General features: G+C 42.7%; 1 protein-coding gene across 3 annotated transcripts in view; it reads right to left on the bottom strand.

Annotated features, from left to right (window-relative positions):
• Nucleotides 1-688: 688 nt before the first annotated feature.
• Ttc8 (tetratricopeptide repeat domain 8) overlaps nucleotides 689-17818 on the bottom strand; it is a 61240-nt gene continuing 44110 nt past the window's right edge. For all 3 annotated transcript variants that reach the window (XM_052738739.1, XM_052738740.1, XM_052738741.1), the window contains 5 exons: nucleotides 8712-8851; nucleotides 7109-7283; nucleotides 6667-6789; nucleotides 3980-4063; nucleotides 689-1403 (listed from right to left, as the gene is read on the bottom strand). In XM_052738739.1, the coding sequence (XP_052594699.1) occupies nucleotides 1287-1403; nucleotides 3980-4063; nucleotides 6667-6789; nucleotides 7109-7283; nucleotides 8712-8851 (639 nt within the window). In that variant the 3' untranslated portion in view covers nucleotides 689-1286. The remainder of the gene's footprint in view (nucleotides 1404-3979; nucleotides 4064-6666; nucleotides 6790-7108; nucleotides 7284-8711; nucleotides 8852-17818) is intronic.

Here is a 17818-nt window from a genome sequence, read left to right as displayed (position 1 = left end):
TATGTCATTTCTGGTGAAGTTTTCATTTATTTTATGGTGTTTTTGTTTTGTTGAGATAGTGTCATGCTTTATAGCCCAGGCTAGCCTCAAACTGTCCCTACCTCCTCAGTGCTTACTGGCATGTGCCATCATCTCCAGCCTTTTTATTGAGTTTTGAGTTTTATTCTCAGTGAAAGTCATTTATAGAATACATGCTGCACTTGAGAATATTTCCTCCCAGTCAGTGGCTTATTTTTCTACTCTCAGTAATGTCTTTGGAAGCATGAAAGTTTTTAAAGTCCAAGAAGTCAAATCTATGAATCTTTTTCTGATTATGAGTTTAGAGTTTAGTTAAGAAATTACCGTGTGGTATAAATTTACATATATTATTTCTTCTAAATACATACACATACATATATAATATATGTTTATATGCAGATGTAAATATTCATATGTATATACATCTATACATACATATACACATATCTATATCTATATATAGATATATATAGTATGTTTGTCCATAACTCATTTTGAGTTAACTTTTGTCAAGATATGAACCAGTGGGCATTTGGGGCACACATTAACTAAAAACTAGTAGTGCATCATTTCAAATAAACTTACAGTAACAGTTTGATTGATAAGATTAATGGACTTTTAAAACTAACTTGTATCATCAGAGATAAATGAAATAAAAACTCACGAAAAGTGAAGTAAAAAATATGTTTTTCTATACACAAATTGCGTCAGTCTCAGAAAAACAAATATTGTATGTTTTCTCTAATGTATGGCGTCTAGCTTTTACTTAAGACACTTAAAATCATGTACACACAGATGACTGAAAATGGATACGAAACTGGCAAGGGGACAAAGGGAACTATTCAGAGGAGAAGAGTATGGCTGAAGTTCACCTAACATACATGACAAAACTGTTTGAAAATGTCTGTATTTAACAGTGAATTTTTTTTAATTGAAAAGACAAAACCAGGAAATGCTTAAATCTTATTTTTATATTACCTTATAAAACAACAAAGTTCTTATAGTAGGTTCTGGTTTACACTCTTTGTTTCAAGACAAGGTTTCTCTGGCTGTCTTGGAACTCACTCTGTAGACCAGGCTGGCTTAGAACTCAGAGATCGCCTGCTCTGTCTCCCAAGTGCTGGGATTAAAGGTGTGCGCCACCACGGCCCGGCCTGATTTAAAGTCTTATATGCTACCTCGGTAGGTCTGCATCACACTATTGCACGGTACATTTTTTTGTCCTGTGCACTGACCCTTCGTGCAGACATACTTGGTCCAAGGACTGATCAGAGCATAGCAAAGTGCTGTTTCAACTGCTTAATTAAGTGCTGTGTGTCCACGTGCTCTGGAAATGCTGCTTCAGACTTCTGAGCAGCAACATAGCTCCTCTGAAGATCTCCAATCTGTAAGAAATACCAAATCAGGAACCAGAATAAGATCTACATGTTGGAAAAAAGCCAAAAGTTCTCAAAAGTAAACTGTTCCATTATGCTACTTATAGTTTAGAATTATCTAAATTATAAATCCATCATAAAAATGAGGAAAATAAAATGATATAAATAACATATGCTCCATCATAGTGTGTTTTCTCTCTCTGTTGCTGATAGCACTGTAAATGTAAAAGGGCATTTGTTTGCCTAAAGATTCAAGTCTGTGTAGCTAGAATAAATGCAACATCCAACAAAGACATTATGATTAGCATAGTATCTCTTAGGCAGGAAATTTAAGTAAAACATATTAACTTAAGATATAAAGACTGGGTGCCGGTGGCACACAGCTTTAATCCCAGCATTTGGGAGGCAGAAGAAGGTGGATCTGAGTCAAGGCCAGCCTAGTCTACAGAACAAGTTCCAGGATAGCCAGGGCTACACAGAGAAACCCTGTCCTGAAAAAGAAAAAAAAAGGGGGGGTTGGGGGTGGAGGGAGCTGGAGAAATGGCTCAACAGTTAAGAGAGCTCAGCAGTTAAGAGCACTGGCCACGCTTTCAGAGAACCTGGGTTCAATTCCCAGCACCCATATGGCAGCTCACAACTGTCTGTAACTCCAGTTCTAGAGGATCTGATACCCTCATACCAATGCACATAAAATAAAATTAAATAAATTATTTTAAAAAGGTATAAATTATGTTCTGAAAGGTTCTAAGTAATACTAAACATAGCAGTGTTGGGCAGATAGCTGGTTTTTAAGTTTATAAAGGCTATCTCTAATGTTCAATGAACTCTGTTTACATCCAGTACCAAAGAAAAATAATCTATCTTCATTCATGAATGCACTTCTGCAAAGACAGAAAATTTGTAGTATGTGCACAAAAAAAAAAATCTAGATGATTCAACTCTGATGGATTTTTAATCACATATATATGTATTTTAGATTTAAATGGTTTCCTTTTAAAATCATAACATTGCCAACATTATTATTTTATAATACATCAAAACGTTGCAAACATCACAATTATTTGATAGTATTTTGCTAAACTATCTTATAAGGATGAAGAATTCTTTGAACTAAGAATCATTAAGGTGCACTGATCCTCAGGTGAGCTGGCCTTCCTATAAGAAAGTGGCTGTGTCTTTAACTGAGTTGTAGCAGGTGCAGTGGGACATGGAAGGGCGTCAGGAGTCGGGTGGGAGTTTGGAATCTCATATTGCCATGTGGCTCTAGGGCGTGCCTTTGTTTGGTTTCAGATCTATTTTTTATTATTTTTAATTATGTGTAGGTGTAAGTGCATTCGGGTATGTGGATTTGTGTGCAGGGGCTGCCAAAGCCAGAGATGCAGAATCTCCTGGAACTGGAGTTACAGGCAATTTCAAGCCGCCTGCTATGGGTGCTGGGAACCAAATTCTGGTCCTTTGGAAGAGCAGCAAGTGCTCTTAACCACTGAACCATTCCCAAAGACCCCTGCTCTTTGGGTTTTATTGCGACTGGATCTAGCTGGTCTAGCCTTGAACTAGTGACCCTCCTGCCTTAGCCTCCTGCGCCTAGGGTTTTACAGGCTTGTGCCTCCACACCCAGCTCCTATGGATGCTTTGTAATCTCTGTGAGCCTCAGGTCCCATGAGAATGCAAGCATCATGAAGTAGAAGTTTTTGTCCGCTTCAGTCATTGCTACATCTTCTATGCTGACCACAGGGCCTAGTACACAGAGAGGCTCAGCAAAGAAATATTGCTGGGGTTTTGAAGAGAATTCAGGAAGGTAGGCAAAGAACCTCCACCAGAAGCTGGTATTTAGCAACTGTCCCCCAAACTGTAACATGAGTGAGAGCTTTTTCCATTTTCAAAATAGACATATGTGGATAGTTTTGTATTCATGCTATAAGGATATCGTGTTTACGTCTTTAGTCAATAAAAGCCTGCACTTCTATCACAAACATTTGAACTGTTTCTTAATCCTCAAGACAGACTTGCTTTTCATGGTAAAAGTGCTGAGATGCCCTAGTACCCTGGCTTGCTTGTTTATGTTTTATTAAAAACAGGTCACTATTCCTGTTGACTTCTGGATATTAACTGATTGGCAACAGAATATTAACAGTTACCTTTCCCCCATATTGCTCATAACTAAACAACATTCACTAATATTCTTAATTCATAACAATCTTGAGAAAGGTGTAGTGGAAATAGGATCTGCATATAACAGACAGGATTCCCTTGCTGTAAAAGTCAATTATAAATCCTTCCTGGACCAGGAATTATCTAACAAGTGTTCTTTAGTGATTAAATGTGGTATTTTAAAATGTAAGAGATTTCTTCTGCAATTTATAGTGGTGTTTTAGTCAATACCCAGTGATAAAGTTTATTACATAATCTCCTGAAGTGAAGATATTTGTGATAAAAGTTTTTAAAAAGTCATTTCTTTCAGATTGAAAAAATAATCAACCTTCTGTTCAGAAAGATAAGGTTTAAAATATATTCAATCTGTATTTTTTTAAACCAAGAAAGATCAAGAATGTGTCAGATGATAAATTAATAAAGGAAGAAAATACCTTATCAGAGACTGTTGCAAAATTAAAATGTGGCTCATACATATGGGGTGCTAAAGACGATGCAGTTTGTAGGAGTGCTCTTGCCTGTGGGGAAGCGAAGAAGAAAAGGCAGACATATGAGCACATGTCAGCACTATATCTATGATTTCTTTAGGTTAAAACAAAACTTACCTGGGACAGGACCTTAAAATGATCCTGTGGGCAATACAGATGACATTCCCCAGGAAATACAATGGCATAATGAAATATAGCTTACTCTGGCTATCCTGGCAAAATGTTAGCGATACATACTTCAAAAGAGGGACTATGAGAGTTGAAAATTTAGGGTCGATACAAGTTATTTGAAAACCACTGCTCATAAAGACTACACTTCAGTACGATACACAATTTGAAATACAATCTCCTCAGAGCTTAAACAAAAGTCTTCTTGACTTAAGCTTTGTTCTTGGTGATCAACTTAGGAGGCTATAGTTATCTGCTCCCTCACAACAACTTAAAATCAGAACATTTCAAACTCCAAAGTTCTGCACTGGATGAGGTCGAGCAAACATTTATTATACTGCTCATCAGTCTGCTAGGTGAAATAGCAACAGGAAATGACAAGCTTTCTCTAAAGTATTGCCCTAGTTAGGGTTAATATTGCTGTGATAAAATACCATGATCAAAAAGGGTTTATTTGGCTTACACTTCCACATCCTAGTCCATTACTGAAGGAAGTCAAGAACTCAAACAGGGCAGGAACCTGGAGGCAGGAGCTGATGCAGAGACCATGGAGGAATGCTGCTTACTGGCTTGCTCTAATTGGCTTTTTCAGCCTGCTTTCTTAGAGAACCCAGGACCACCAGCCCAAGGGTGGCACCACCTACAATGGGCTGGACTGTCCCCCAGCAATCACTAATTAAGAAACGGCCCTACAGCTCGATCTTATGGAGGCATTTTCTCAATTGAGCTTCCCTCCTTTCAGATGACTCTAGCTCAGGTTGACATAAAACTAGCCAGCACAAGCACTCAAAGCATACAACTTAGGTTTCATTTCACAGGACCATGTTTTACAGAGACCATGGAGGAACAGGAGATGGAAATGTGTGCATCACAGTTCATATGATGCCACTGAACAACGCCCCCCTCCAATGATCCTGAGAACAAATTCATGCATCATTTGTTTGAAATGAGAAAACAAGGACATCAACTCCTAGAAGGCAGTAGATACTAGATTTTACCTAATAAAACAACGTTGAAACACATTTGGAACCACTGGGCTGGTGAAATGGTTCACCAGGTAGGGGCACTGGCCATCTGACGACCTGAGCTTGATTCCCCAGAACCCACATGGCACAAGAGGAGGGAGGGGAGAAGTGATTCCTACAAGGTGTCCTCTGACCTCCACACGCGTACCACCGAGTGTGCACATACTTGAGCACATGTCCACACACACCACCTCACAGTACTGAGGTTAGAGACGCATGCTGCAACGGCTTGTTAAGTGGGTGCTGAGGATCTGAACTCAAGTTCCCACGCTTGTGTGGCAAGCATTTTTCTGACTGAACCATCTCTCCAGCCCCTCCAGGAACACCGACTTAGACTTCCCATATGCCAGGTGCTGTTTCTAGCGCTGAGAATGCAGAAGTTACATAACAAAGGAGGTCCGCGCTTTCAGGCAGTCAACAGTCTGTTCCACATACCACTATCTAGTAAAACGAGAAGAAGAAGACGGTACGAGATGTGCGAGGCCTCGAGGGCTTTTCTTAGACTGATGTTTGGGTGGTTTTTCTACGGAGATGACACTTAAGACTCAAGACACTTGTCCTGGCAAGATCTGGGGGATACTGCAAAGGGCTGACGGGAGATGAAGCTCTGTGTGTCTGTAGAGCAGTGGGTCGCTCATGCTCCTGAAGCCAGTGAGGAAGGAACACATGAATATAATATCAAAGGGCCTGCACAGGCCAGGCCAGGAAGCCTGGGTTTTAGTCCAAATGCAAAGAGAAGGAACTGGAGGACTTTAGCAAGGCAATAATAAAGTAATATTGTTTTATAACAAAATCCATTATGCTATTCAGAGGAGGATGAGCTACTGCTTTATTCATTTTATTCATTCATTATTAAGTCACTCAGTAGTCGCCCTCATAGTGGGGGGTGCGGGGGCAATCGCTTAGTCGGTAAAGTGCCCACCCCATATGGTGTGAGTGTGTGTGTGTGTGTGAGTGTGTGTGTGTGTGTGTGTGTGTGTGTAGGAGGAGACCAGTTAGGAGACCAGTTAGGACCTGGGAGAGTGCAGGAAAGAGTTGAACGTGGGGTAAAGAAGAAGGAACACACTGAGCTAGGGCGGACAGGACTTCTGGACAGTGTGGGCGCAGGGGCGGCAGAGAGAGGAAAGAAGGGAAGGGTTGAAAGGGTGACTGCTAAGGTGTTGGCAGGAGCAGTAGATCGCAGTGGGAGACAGTACGTTTCAGGGGGGAAGACCATGGAGGTGTACATTGTTCCCATTAAATCAAATGTTCCGTTTTGGCCTCACAGAAGTGAAGTGACCTGCCCAAAGTCTCACAACTAGTGATAACAGGGCTGGGATTCAGAACCAGGCCTGTTGGACTCCAGAGCTGTTTTAAAGGTATAACACATAACGGTGGCTGAGTGTCACCGCTTTCCCCTGAAGAAAGCAACTGTCCACTGTGACAGAGCAGGTCTCTGACCTGTTCAATGTGACCCTTCCGCATCTCCAGCACGGCTAGGTTGTTGTAGGCCTCCGCATGGTGGTTGTTGTGGACCAGGGCCAGCCTGAAGCACTGGTGGGCCAGGTTTGTATCTCCTATTCCCTGCAAGGAAAAGCACGCGTTTGCACACACGAAGGCGCAGCCTCCCTCCTGCTGCATCCTCCCTCATTTTGAATATAAACCTTTGCAGCTCCATAGAGAAAATGAGCACTAATCACAGCAGTGGAGTGAGCTCGATGCATGGATTTTACTTGAGGATAGAAAATAACTCAAACCTCTAAATCGTCAGCTGGATTCATGATATGAGAATTTCTTCACATGAAGGTATGGTGACTTTTTCCTTAACAGGAAACATGCACACACATCACACACACACACACACACACACACACACACACACACACACACACACACAACATACCACAGCAATGTGCCCCAGGTTGTACCAGACATCAGCTGCCTCTTCTTCATTCTCAGCCAGGGAAAGGGCACGCTCGAATGAGGTCAGAGTCATATCATACTGCTGGGCATAGAAGCAACACAGCCCCAGGTTGTTGAAAAGCTGGCAATTATACACTCCCATCTGCAAGAGGCGTCTTTCCAAAGAGGAGCACAAAAGCTGCTGTTAGATTAACTTTATGAACGTAGTTAGAAGTGAATTCATTTAACCATTTTAGGACCCCTGAAGAACATTAGCACAGCATATCAATTAATGTTTAAAACAATGCTCATAACTTGTCACAGGGCACGTGTCCAGGGACAAGGTCAGAAAAGTGGGTTTTTGTTTGTTTGCTTTTTATTTTGTTTTGTTTTCCCACAAGAGCTTCATTAGAAAGGAAGGAGAAGTGGTCGCCTAAGTTCACACATTACTTCAGAGGCTGTAGCACCTGCAGGGAATTCCCTGAGGCCTGATCCAGCCTGAGGAGCGTGTTCCACACCTAACCCGCAAGCCTTCTGCAGAGCCCTGGATTCTGCTGTCTCTACTGTGGGGCACAGACTCACTCCAGTGAACCTCTGCCACGGGAGATGTGACTGCCGCTCTGTGTTCCCCGCTCAGCTTTGCCAGGGCAGCTCAAGAGCCCCACTTTGCTTCTGTGCATCATTAATCCAACCGAGTTCAAATGCACAGACGAAAAGCCAGCCCAGCTGCTTGAGAAGCCCGTGACCCACTTTAGGGGCGGAGAGTGCGGCCGGCTGCACGAGTGCCGGATGCATCTGCTTATTTTATATTTTCAGCATTAGTTGGGAAAGAACTTGTCAGTTGTCAATCTACTATATATTGCAAGGGCTGAAACCACCAGGTAAAAATTAATTTTAGGGACCAGTGAGACGGCTTAGTGGGTAAAGGTGCCTGTCTCCAGGTCTCATGACCTGAGTTTGATCCCTGGGACTCACATAGTAGAAGGAAAGACCTGAACCAAAGGGAGTTACCCTCTAACCTTCACAAGCACGCTATGGTGCATGCACCCCACCCTGGATACGCACAAATAAATAAATAAATTAATAGTGAATGTAATGTTTAAAAAATGTATTTTAGAAGCCACATGAGGGATAAAATAAGTATGTGCTCAAAGGAGAACCAGCAACCATCATGTACTTGGATTTGGAAACAGTTGAAAATACCCCACAAAACAGATGACCCTGTTTTAGGTCCTCGTCGAGGTTCAGAACACGGGGCACCTGCAAACCCTTCCTGCTTCAGCCTCTCTGTCTTTAGATTTTGTGTTAAGAGGCAGGGACAGTGAGAAATACGTCAAGTAGCCCTTTAGCCTCTGTTGTTTCTTGACAGCTAACACCAACTGACACTGAGCTCAACTGAAAGCGTGGCCCTGCAGGTACGGTTTTCCAGGAGGCCGGTCTGCACACCCTCAAAGTACCAAATGTCACTTTAATCCTCAGAGAGCAACTGAGAGAAGCAGTTCTTAGCTTTATACACATGTGGCCTTTCCATAACTTCTCTCCGTTTTCATTCCATCCCGTTACTGTTCCACCAATTTTTCCTGCAGCTGCAATGTAACACCCACCTGTAAAACCGGAGGGCAACCTCTGGTTGGTCAGAATAAAAGTGGTTGCTACCAATGCAGGCGATGGCTTCCACGTGAGTATTGTCTTGTTTCAGGACTTCTTTGTAGTATTCGGCTGCAGATGAACTATTGTTCATTTCCTATTCCCCATCCAGAGAGAAGAGCAATGCTTTGTTAACACTGGACAAGAAGCTGCTTTTTTTTCTAAGTTCATTCATTCAACAATATTTATTTCGAGTCTGCCATATGTCAGGCTCTGTTGGAGACAGTAGGGATGAAATTCGAACAAAAACATGAAGTCATCGTCCCCAGGGAGGTGACAGCTGGTGGGAAGACAAACAAATGAGTCAGTATAATGCCAGGGAAGGATGAGCAATGTAAAGAAACAGTGTAGGGTGAGCAGAGAGCAAGGGAGGCAGGGGATGCTTGTTATCAGTCACCTCGGAAGAGGCCCTGGCTAACAGAGACATAACTGAAGAGGGGTGTCGGATCCAGCATTTGTGGGGGATAGTCTCACTTGGCAGAGAGTCCAAACACACAAACCTAAAATGAAAACACTCAGAAGAAACATTTCCAAATGAGCCTGGCACAGGGGGCAGTGCCCAGGAGACCGGGAGAGGCAGCCAGGGCCTTTTGAGGCCATGCAGAGAGCCTTGGACTTCATACTAAGCTGAGAGAACATCAGAGGATTAGAAACATCGATGGCACACACATATTTCATCGTGTTTAAAGAATCACTTGGTGGCTGACTGTCAGCCATATCAAATGGGAAGACAAGGCCTAAGAAAGATCAGATCTAGGAAAGAGACGAAAGCCTCCGAGACCAAGTTTAGAAATACATACAAAGGAGCCTTCTGCAGTTTCTGTATACATTTGTAAACCACTAGCAATCACAAATAAATGTCTCTAGTGGTTATGACCTGCAAAAGAAATCAGGTTTGCAGAAAGAGCTGACACAAAATGACCCCTTAGATGATCTTTATTAGGGGAAAAAGCATATTGGTGAGTGACAGTCACCACAGGCCCTAAAGTGGGGGAGCACTGGGAGAGACTGCACCAAGGGAGACTTTCAATTCTCAAAACAGAGCTTTGTCAGGCAAGAGGCCCACCATGCCCAGCATGATGAGAGTCCTAAAGGAAAAGAAACTTCAATTTCCAAGGACAAAGTTGGTTTCTGTCTCTCACAGGTTCCTGGGGTGGGACGGGGTGGGCAAGCTCTGTACCTTCAGATCTCACCTGGCCTGGCCTACATCCTAGAAGTCTCAGGAAGGGAGGCACTAGGTAAAAGTACACAACTCAAGATTGTCCTAAGTCCAAGGACCGGGGGCTGGGCTTGTTCACAGCTGTAGTGGAAGGGAGGGAACCAAATTCATTCTACGTGAATGAATCACAACACATTTTGTCAGCTCTGTCAGAGCTGAGAGGGATGTGGCCTGAGTTCCAGGATGGGGCAGCTAGCAAGCCTGTGATATAACACTAATTTTATTAAATTTTGAGGCATATTTTCACCATGTTGCCCAGTGTGGGCTTGAACCTGAGTTTGAACTCTCCTTCCTTAGCTTCCTGAGTAGGTAGACTGGGCCAACAAATATTATTAATGAAGGTTACCACCTCTCAAATCTCCCTCAAGGCCCAGTTCATCCTCCACAAAGCTTTCCTTATGTCAACTTTGCAAAGATCTCTTCTGCCTCTCAAGTTACATGACATCCACTATCACCCACACACTTGTTCTGATCACCGAAGGACTCTTACTAATATTAGATTTTGACCCCACCAGCAGCAAGAAGCATCACACACTGTTTCTTTGGGCACACAACTTGTATTTGGTACAAGACTCACGTGACCACATTTGCATTCTTTATACATATAAAGTAATATGTAAAGTCAGTTCCTTCATACACAGTCAAATTCTCCCAAGTCCCCTTCTCACTTGGTCATCCATGTTCAGGTTTTTCAAAACAGTACTGTCTGTGTACTTGGTGCTCTGCTCTTTAAATTTTATCAATAATTTTATGTTTGTGGGATACAACGAGCAGCCTTGGACAGGCGCATGGTGTAGAATGAACATATCAGGCTAATACACACATCTGCAGCCTCACCTACTTCTCATCTCTTCGTGATGAAGAGGGTTAAGATCCACTGCAGCGCTCCTTAAAAATGCTCCCCACCACTGCTCGGGATTCAGGATTCGCTTCCAAGCTCCTTTTGTGAGTCTGATGCCTGTGCTTTCTGGATTTAACCAGCAGGTGTCAACAAAAGCTTTCGGGCAACAATCAGACATAATTACCATCTTCATTCACTATGTCGGCTAATTGGAATCATTGCCAAGTTTCCACAAGGGCTGCAGATGAGAAAACTACACAACAAATGCTACTTGATCACAAGGATCAAAGACAATGTGGGATAGATAAACACAGTGGAGCACTATTCAGCCACTAAGAAGACAGAGTTGCATCATTTGCAGGAAAATGGGTAGGGCTGGAGATCATCGTGTTAAGGGAAAGAAGGCAGGCTCAGAAAGACAAGTATGTTTTCTCTTATGTATGGAATCTGGGCGAGATGACCAGCAAGAAGGAGGACAAAGACATTGATGAGGTGGTAAATAAGACCAAAGTCCATGAAACTCATTATTTTGTACAGGGACTGCATGTTAATGAAGGGAAAGATGCTACATACTGTTAGAGACGTTCAAACACGGAAAAGGTTTTGTGTGTCTATGTGTGTGCATGTGTTCTACTGTGCATATAGATGCACATGCACATGTATGGGCATGCATGTGGAGGCCAGGTGTCAACCTTGGAGGTCACTCTTCAAGTACCAGCCACTTTGATTTTTGAGACAGGGCAGCTCATTGGCCGAGGAGTCCCAGTTAGACTAGGCTGCAGGTGCTTGAAGACCAAGTGCACCAATGCACTGTTCTTTCTCGATGAAGTGGTCAGCTCCAGCCAGAGCACATTTTCTTTCTCATGTGGTGTATTTGTGCACACATTTGTCTGTGCATGTGTGCACACATGGAGGCTAGATGTCGATGCTGGGTGACTTCTATTGCTCACCTTATTTTCTTTTAAGAAAGTATTTCTCACCGAAGCCAGAGCTCACTGGTAGACAGTGAGCTCTGGCTTCGGTGAGAAATACTTTCTGGCTAGACAGGCTGGCCATGGAGTTCCAGGAATCTTCCTGTCACTGCCTCCCCAGTGCTGGGGTACATGTGCATCACCACACCTGGCTTCCTTCTGTGGGTTCTGAGGACTGACCTTGAGACCTCATGCTTGCCAGGCAAGCACATTACTATCACCCCAGCTCACTGTGTGTTTGCACTTTCGGACCACAACAAGTCACAGAGATGATAAACGACCCAGTCCCTTTTCAGTGAACCTTGGTTTCTTGACATTTTTAACCAGCAGAACAGGATATAAAACATCTCTGCATAGCTGTACACTGAGGAGGAAAATTCCCAGAAGTAAAACTGCCCAAAAGAAGAACCATGTTTGACCTCTCTTTGGTGACTATAAACAGCTTCCGGGTGGGCTGCATCAACCATGCTCACCCCAACAGTGCTCACACCTGGAGTCTGTTTCTTCATACCCTTGACAACAGCCTAGGTTCTGTGGAACTTCTTCACCTCTGCCAATCCAGTCGAGTGGGAAATGGCCTATGGCTGTTCAGCTTTAATTCTTTAATTCTGAAGGAGACAGGGCCTTTGACACATGAGACATCATATCTGCCTTTCTGTGAGCTGCCTACATGTGTCCTGTGTCTACTTCCTGAGCTAGTGTGTCTTCTGCCTTTTGTCACTGGCATTCTGTGCTGCTGTCACAGAATAGCACACGCAGAATAATTAATAATGAACAGAAAAGTGGTCAGCTATGTTTTGGAGGCTGTTGAGCCCAAAATCAAATGGTGGCATCTGCTGAGGACCACCATACCTACCTGACAGTCATCTGGCATCCAGGCATGAGAGGCATTTTCACTGGGTGATATCTTAACCTTCTAGTTTGGTTTTATTTAAATTTTTATCTTCACTACATAGGATTATTTTTTTTGAGCTCACAGAGTTCCACCTGCCTCTCTCTCTCCCCAGTGCTGGGATTAAAGGCGTGAGCCACCATGCTTGGCTTGGTCTACATAGGGAATAAAAGTTCTCAAATATCAGTCTTTCATGTTATGGATTTATTATTTGGTTTTGTATAAAAAGCTTTTCCTTGGGTATGAGTGACAGATGGCTCAATGGTTAAGAGCACTGGTTGCTTTCCCAGAGGACCCAAGTTCCATTCCCAGCACCCACATGATGGCTCACAAGAGGATCTGAATCCCTTTCTGGCCATGGGCACCAAACATGCACTGTGATGCACAGACTTACATCCAGGTAAAACTACCCATACACAAAAAAATAACTAAATAAATAAAAAAAGATTTTGTTTATTCTAATTTATACAAATAATGTGCCTATTTTTTTTTTTGAAATGTTCACTGCTTTTTTTGCTGGATGGTTTTGACTAATTAACTTGCAACAACCTAGAATCAGCTGGGAGGAGAGTCCTAATGAAGAATTATCTAGATTAGGTTAGCCTATGGGATGTCTGTGGGGGCTGTGTTGACTACTGCTATAGGGAAGATCCAGTACACTGTGGGCATCACCATTCCCTAGGCATGGCGTCCTAAACAGTATAAAAGGAGAAAGCTAGCTGACAGCAAGCTGAAATGTGTTTATTCTCTCTTTGCTCTTAATTATAGGTGGGATGTGACTAGCTGCTTGAGTTCTTGCCGTAACTTCCCCTCAATGGTGTTTTTGTTGTTGTTGTTGTTGTTTTGGTTTTTTGAGACAGGTTTTCTCTGTACAGTTTGGTGCCTGTCCTGGATCTTGCTCTGTAGATCCAGGCTGGCCTCGAACTCACAGAGATCCGCCTGGCTCTGGCTCCCGAGTGCTGGGATTAAAGTGTGCGCCACCGCTAACCGGCTCCATGATGGGTTTTAATTTGAAATTGTAAGGTGAATAAACTATTTCTTCCCTAAGTTTTTTTGGTCAGGATATTTTATCAGAATAGTTTCATATTTTGAAGTCTTAACTCCTTTTAACAAGTTTAAATCTGAGAGCTGGGAACATGGCTCAGTCAGTAAAGTTATTATTGCAGAAACACTGAGGACCTGAGTTCAGTGCCCAGAAACCACATAAAAAAGCTAGACATGGTGACAAGTGTGTGTAATTCCAGTGCTGGGGAGGCAGAGTCCAGGGGCTCACTGGCCAGCCAGGCTAGCAATTAGCCAGGCTAGACTAATGATGAGCCCCCAGCCTCAAAAATAAGTTAGATGGCTCCTACAGCCTGATACCGAGGTTGACCACTGACCTCACACACATGAGCGCACATACATGTATATGCATATACACAATTTAAATCTGGCTGAAATCATTTTTTTTTGTTTGTTTTTGGAGACAGGGTTTCTCTGAGTAGCTTTGGAGCCTAGCCTGGAACTCGCTTTGTAGACCAGGCTGGCCTCGAACTTACAGAGATCTGCCTGCCTCTGCCTCTATAATTGTTTTAGTATAAGAAATATTTGCTCATTTGCACTATTTTTAAAGTATTTAATTAATAACCTAGTAACTCAATTGACTTAACAACCAAACTTTGTCACATCCTAAATTTTCATATGGATTCTCTTTTGGTCCTTAAACTTATTCCTGCATCAGAATGGGTTAAATTATAATAGTTCTAGAATAGATTTTAAAAACACATACTTAAAATAATATTTCCATGTATGTAAATGCCACCTCAAGTGTGTAATAAACTTGATATTAGTTAAGTGATTTTTAGAGTGGTTATTTCTGAACCAATTCATGAAACATGGACTGCACTTACAGTTGAATTATTTGAAGTAAAATTGCAAATAGCTTAAGGATGTGAATACTCAGAACAGCAAAAGAGTGAGTTCAAAATACAAAGGCCTGCGTCAAAGATTGATGGACCACATTTCTTACATATGCTGGAGGCAATTTTCATACACAATAAAGTAGAAGGGCCACTAGAATAACATTTCCAGTGGTAGGTTTCTAATTTCAAACACTTTTTCGGCAAAGAATAGTTGAAATGAGGGCCTTTCTATCAAAATGTCTCAAAAAAAAAATTCAAAGCATGAAAACGTTGAACAAAGATACATATCTTAAGCAAGTGTCTGTAAGAAACGCAAGGAAGCATAGGTAGTACAAGCTCACTGTAAAACAGGAAACACGCAGACCGTGACAGAATGAACGCAGCACTGGGAAAAGAACACGACACTAGAGACCCCCAGAGAAAAGCAAAGTCCTCAGAGGCAAATGCAGTGTAGCCGAAAATAAGGACCTGGCTAATTATCTGTCAAACCACTGTCACACCAAGAGCAAAGGAATCCTCCAGAAATCCGGCTCTGGCGTGGTAAGCTTTGGCAGAAAGGAAATTAGCTGTAAAGCTGGGGTGGCGCGGGGCAGGGGCACACTGCAGTAATCATTTCTACTCTACGCTGTCTCTGTCCCCGCCACTGCAAACACCACTCAAAGGAGCAACAGGCAGAAGGTAGCCAATGAGAAACGATAATCTAAGGATAATCTAAGGACCATCGGGTGTGGTGGTGCACAACAGCAATCCCAGCACTCTAGAGATGGAGGCAGGAGGATGGAGAGAGGAAGGCCAGAATCTGTTCGGAGCCATGGCCTCTCCCAGCCTTAGCAACAGTGACTGCAACAGACATGTATAGATGGAATTCTTCTAAAAGCAGCCGCGATTAAAAATGCTAACAGCTAAACCTTCTGTCAAAGAGAAGGATGAAGGGTCTGAGAGATGCAAAGGGCAGGGGCCAATGATCTAATCACCACCCAATGATAGCCACCGCTGGCAGCAGCAAGAATTCCCCTAGCTTCCAAAGGTGACTCTATTTTCTTTCTAAGTGTCTTGGTCAAAGGTTCATCCATATTCCATTTATTTAAGGTCACAACAAGTAAAGATAAAAAATAATGACATTTGGTTTTGACTGGTTGAAGTCTTCTGTATGTGTCTGTATTAAAGTTGTGTTTCAAAAAGGAAACTTTTTCCTAGTCAATTTAAAAATTACTTTCATTAAAAAAATTAATTTGTTAGTAGGGTGTGGTAGCCTGTACCTGTAATCCCAGAACTAGAGAAGCTGAGAGGAAAGCATCACTCCATGTTCAAAGACAACCTGCTCTACATTGTAAGTTCTAGGTTAGCCTGGGCTACAAAAAGAGACCCTGTCTCAAGAAATAAACCCAAACAAACAAAACACAGAATTCATGTTCCTCATACAAAATTTTGAAAATACAGTGTCAAGTTTCAGACCTGGGACAAAGGGTTGAGGTGCTTATTTAACATATCGAAGTGGACCTGGCCAGCTAGGTTCTCTCTGCATCCCTCAGCCCCTACCTGTTACAGGGCCCTCCTGACTGGCATACTCCGCCCCCATCCTGAACGCTCCGTCCAGCCCAGGGGCTTGGACTGCTCTTTTCTAAATAATGTAACCATCGTGGTCACCAGCCCTCTTTGTACCTATGGGCCTCCTGGCTGCTGTACCTGGTTCCCCTCTCTCTCTTCCCCAACCCTCCTCCCTCTCCTCACATGGCACAGCTCAGTCTGGCCACGTCCACTCTGGACTCTCCCAGATCTCAGATGCCTCTGCCTCTGCCTATGCTCTCCCACATATCTATAATACATTTTCTCCTCCACTATACCTAGGAGCAGTCATGTCCTTTCCTTTCCTTCTTCTTTCTTTCTTTTTTTTCGTTCATCTCATGCTGAAACCTGGGAACAGTCATGTTCCTTTTCTTTTCTTTTCATTCGTACAGAAAGTGTAGGAAAATAAAAATCATCCACAAGCAATCATCTAGACATAGCAACCCTCAATCTCTTCCACTTTTGTTTGCAAGATAATTTACCAATATTATAAGTAGCACCTTCCAAATTTAAAGAAGAAACAGAGATGTGTTTGTTTAATATTGTATTAAAAGTTCTAAGCAATTTTTAAAATAAAATATCAAAACTAAATACACAGATGATTCTTTTATTTATAAAAAGATATTTAAGAGAATCTACGGACAAGATCTTGAAATTTAAAGAGTGGCTAATATCAAACTGACTTTGAAAAAGTAATACATTCCTATTCACTATCATCAAATAGAAATTTTCATAGTAATACATCCATTCACAGTTATACCTAGGAATACACGTACGTGCGCAGGAAAGAGTTAACAGAAGACCCGAGATTGCTATTCTTAGAAAGGTATTCACTGGGGAACTCAGCTGATTCCTGCTCTCATATAAACTTTCCCCAGATGACAAGAGTGCCTTATTAATGTGACACCATTTGTACTATGGGGTTTGTGCTGATACCTGCTAACTGTAGAAGAGTCTGGAAAACTCTGGTACATGATAGGCATATGGTGTCCACACACAGTCTCTAATGAGATTCCTGGTAGATAATACTCTGCAGGAGTTGTCATAACTTGTTGCTGGGAGAATTAAGTGTGCTCCTTGTGACTCCATGTTGTAAGTCTACCCTGCAGAGAGGCTCATTAAAACGATGTTCTGAACAGAGGTGAAACATTCTATCCTGCAGGGAAGCTATTAAGCTCAAGATGTGAACAACTCAAAGTCCTCAGGAAGTCCCCCAAACTGACCAGACGCATTAGGTTCCTCTTTCCCCAAGCATATACACTGTCAAGGCTGCTGAGTAGCACTCTCAGCAAAGTTCCTAGGAAAGACTCAGACAAGATGAACCAGCCAAACCACCTGGAGAAAGCAGACACCAATCCAGCTGCCTAAGAGAAGCAAAGACCAGCAGAGCTACTGGAAAAGTCCAGACCACTCCCACTGCCTGAAAAGGACAGGTCTCCAACCTGTGGAGTTGCCTGCCTGTGGGCTGGCAGTGGGCTCCGGGTTCCCAGCTTTATGAGCTGCCAGCCATGCTGGGGTGGGCTTTGGTGATGCGACTATCTCTGAGTCATTTCTGCTCCTGTAAGTACCTTCACCTATATCCTGTAAGTACCCTTCACCTATATCCTGTAAGTACCCTTCACCTATACTCCCGTAAGTACCTTCACCTATACCCCTCTAAGTACCCTTCACCTA

The sequence above is a fragment of the Peromyscus californicus genome, unplaced genomic scaffold, assembly GCF_007827085.1.
Source record: "Peromyscus californicus insignis strain IS unplaced genomic scaffold, ASM782708v3 Scaffold_15__1_contigs__length_86483966, whole genome shotgun sequence".
Lineage (NCBI taxonomy): Eukaryota > Metazoa > Chordata > Mammalia > Rodentia > Cricetidae > Peromyscus > Peromyscus californicus.
The sequence above is the reverse complement of the archived record's forward strand: the minus strand, read 5'-3'. Positions and strand labels throughout refer to the sequence as shown.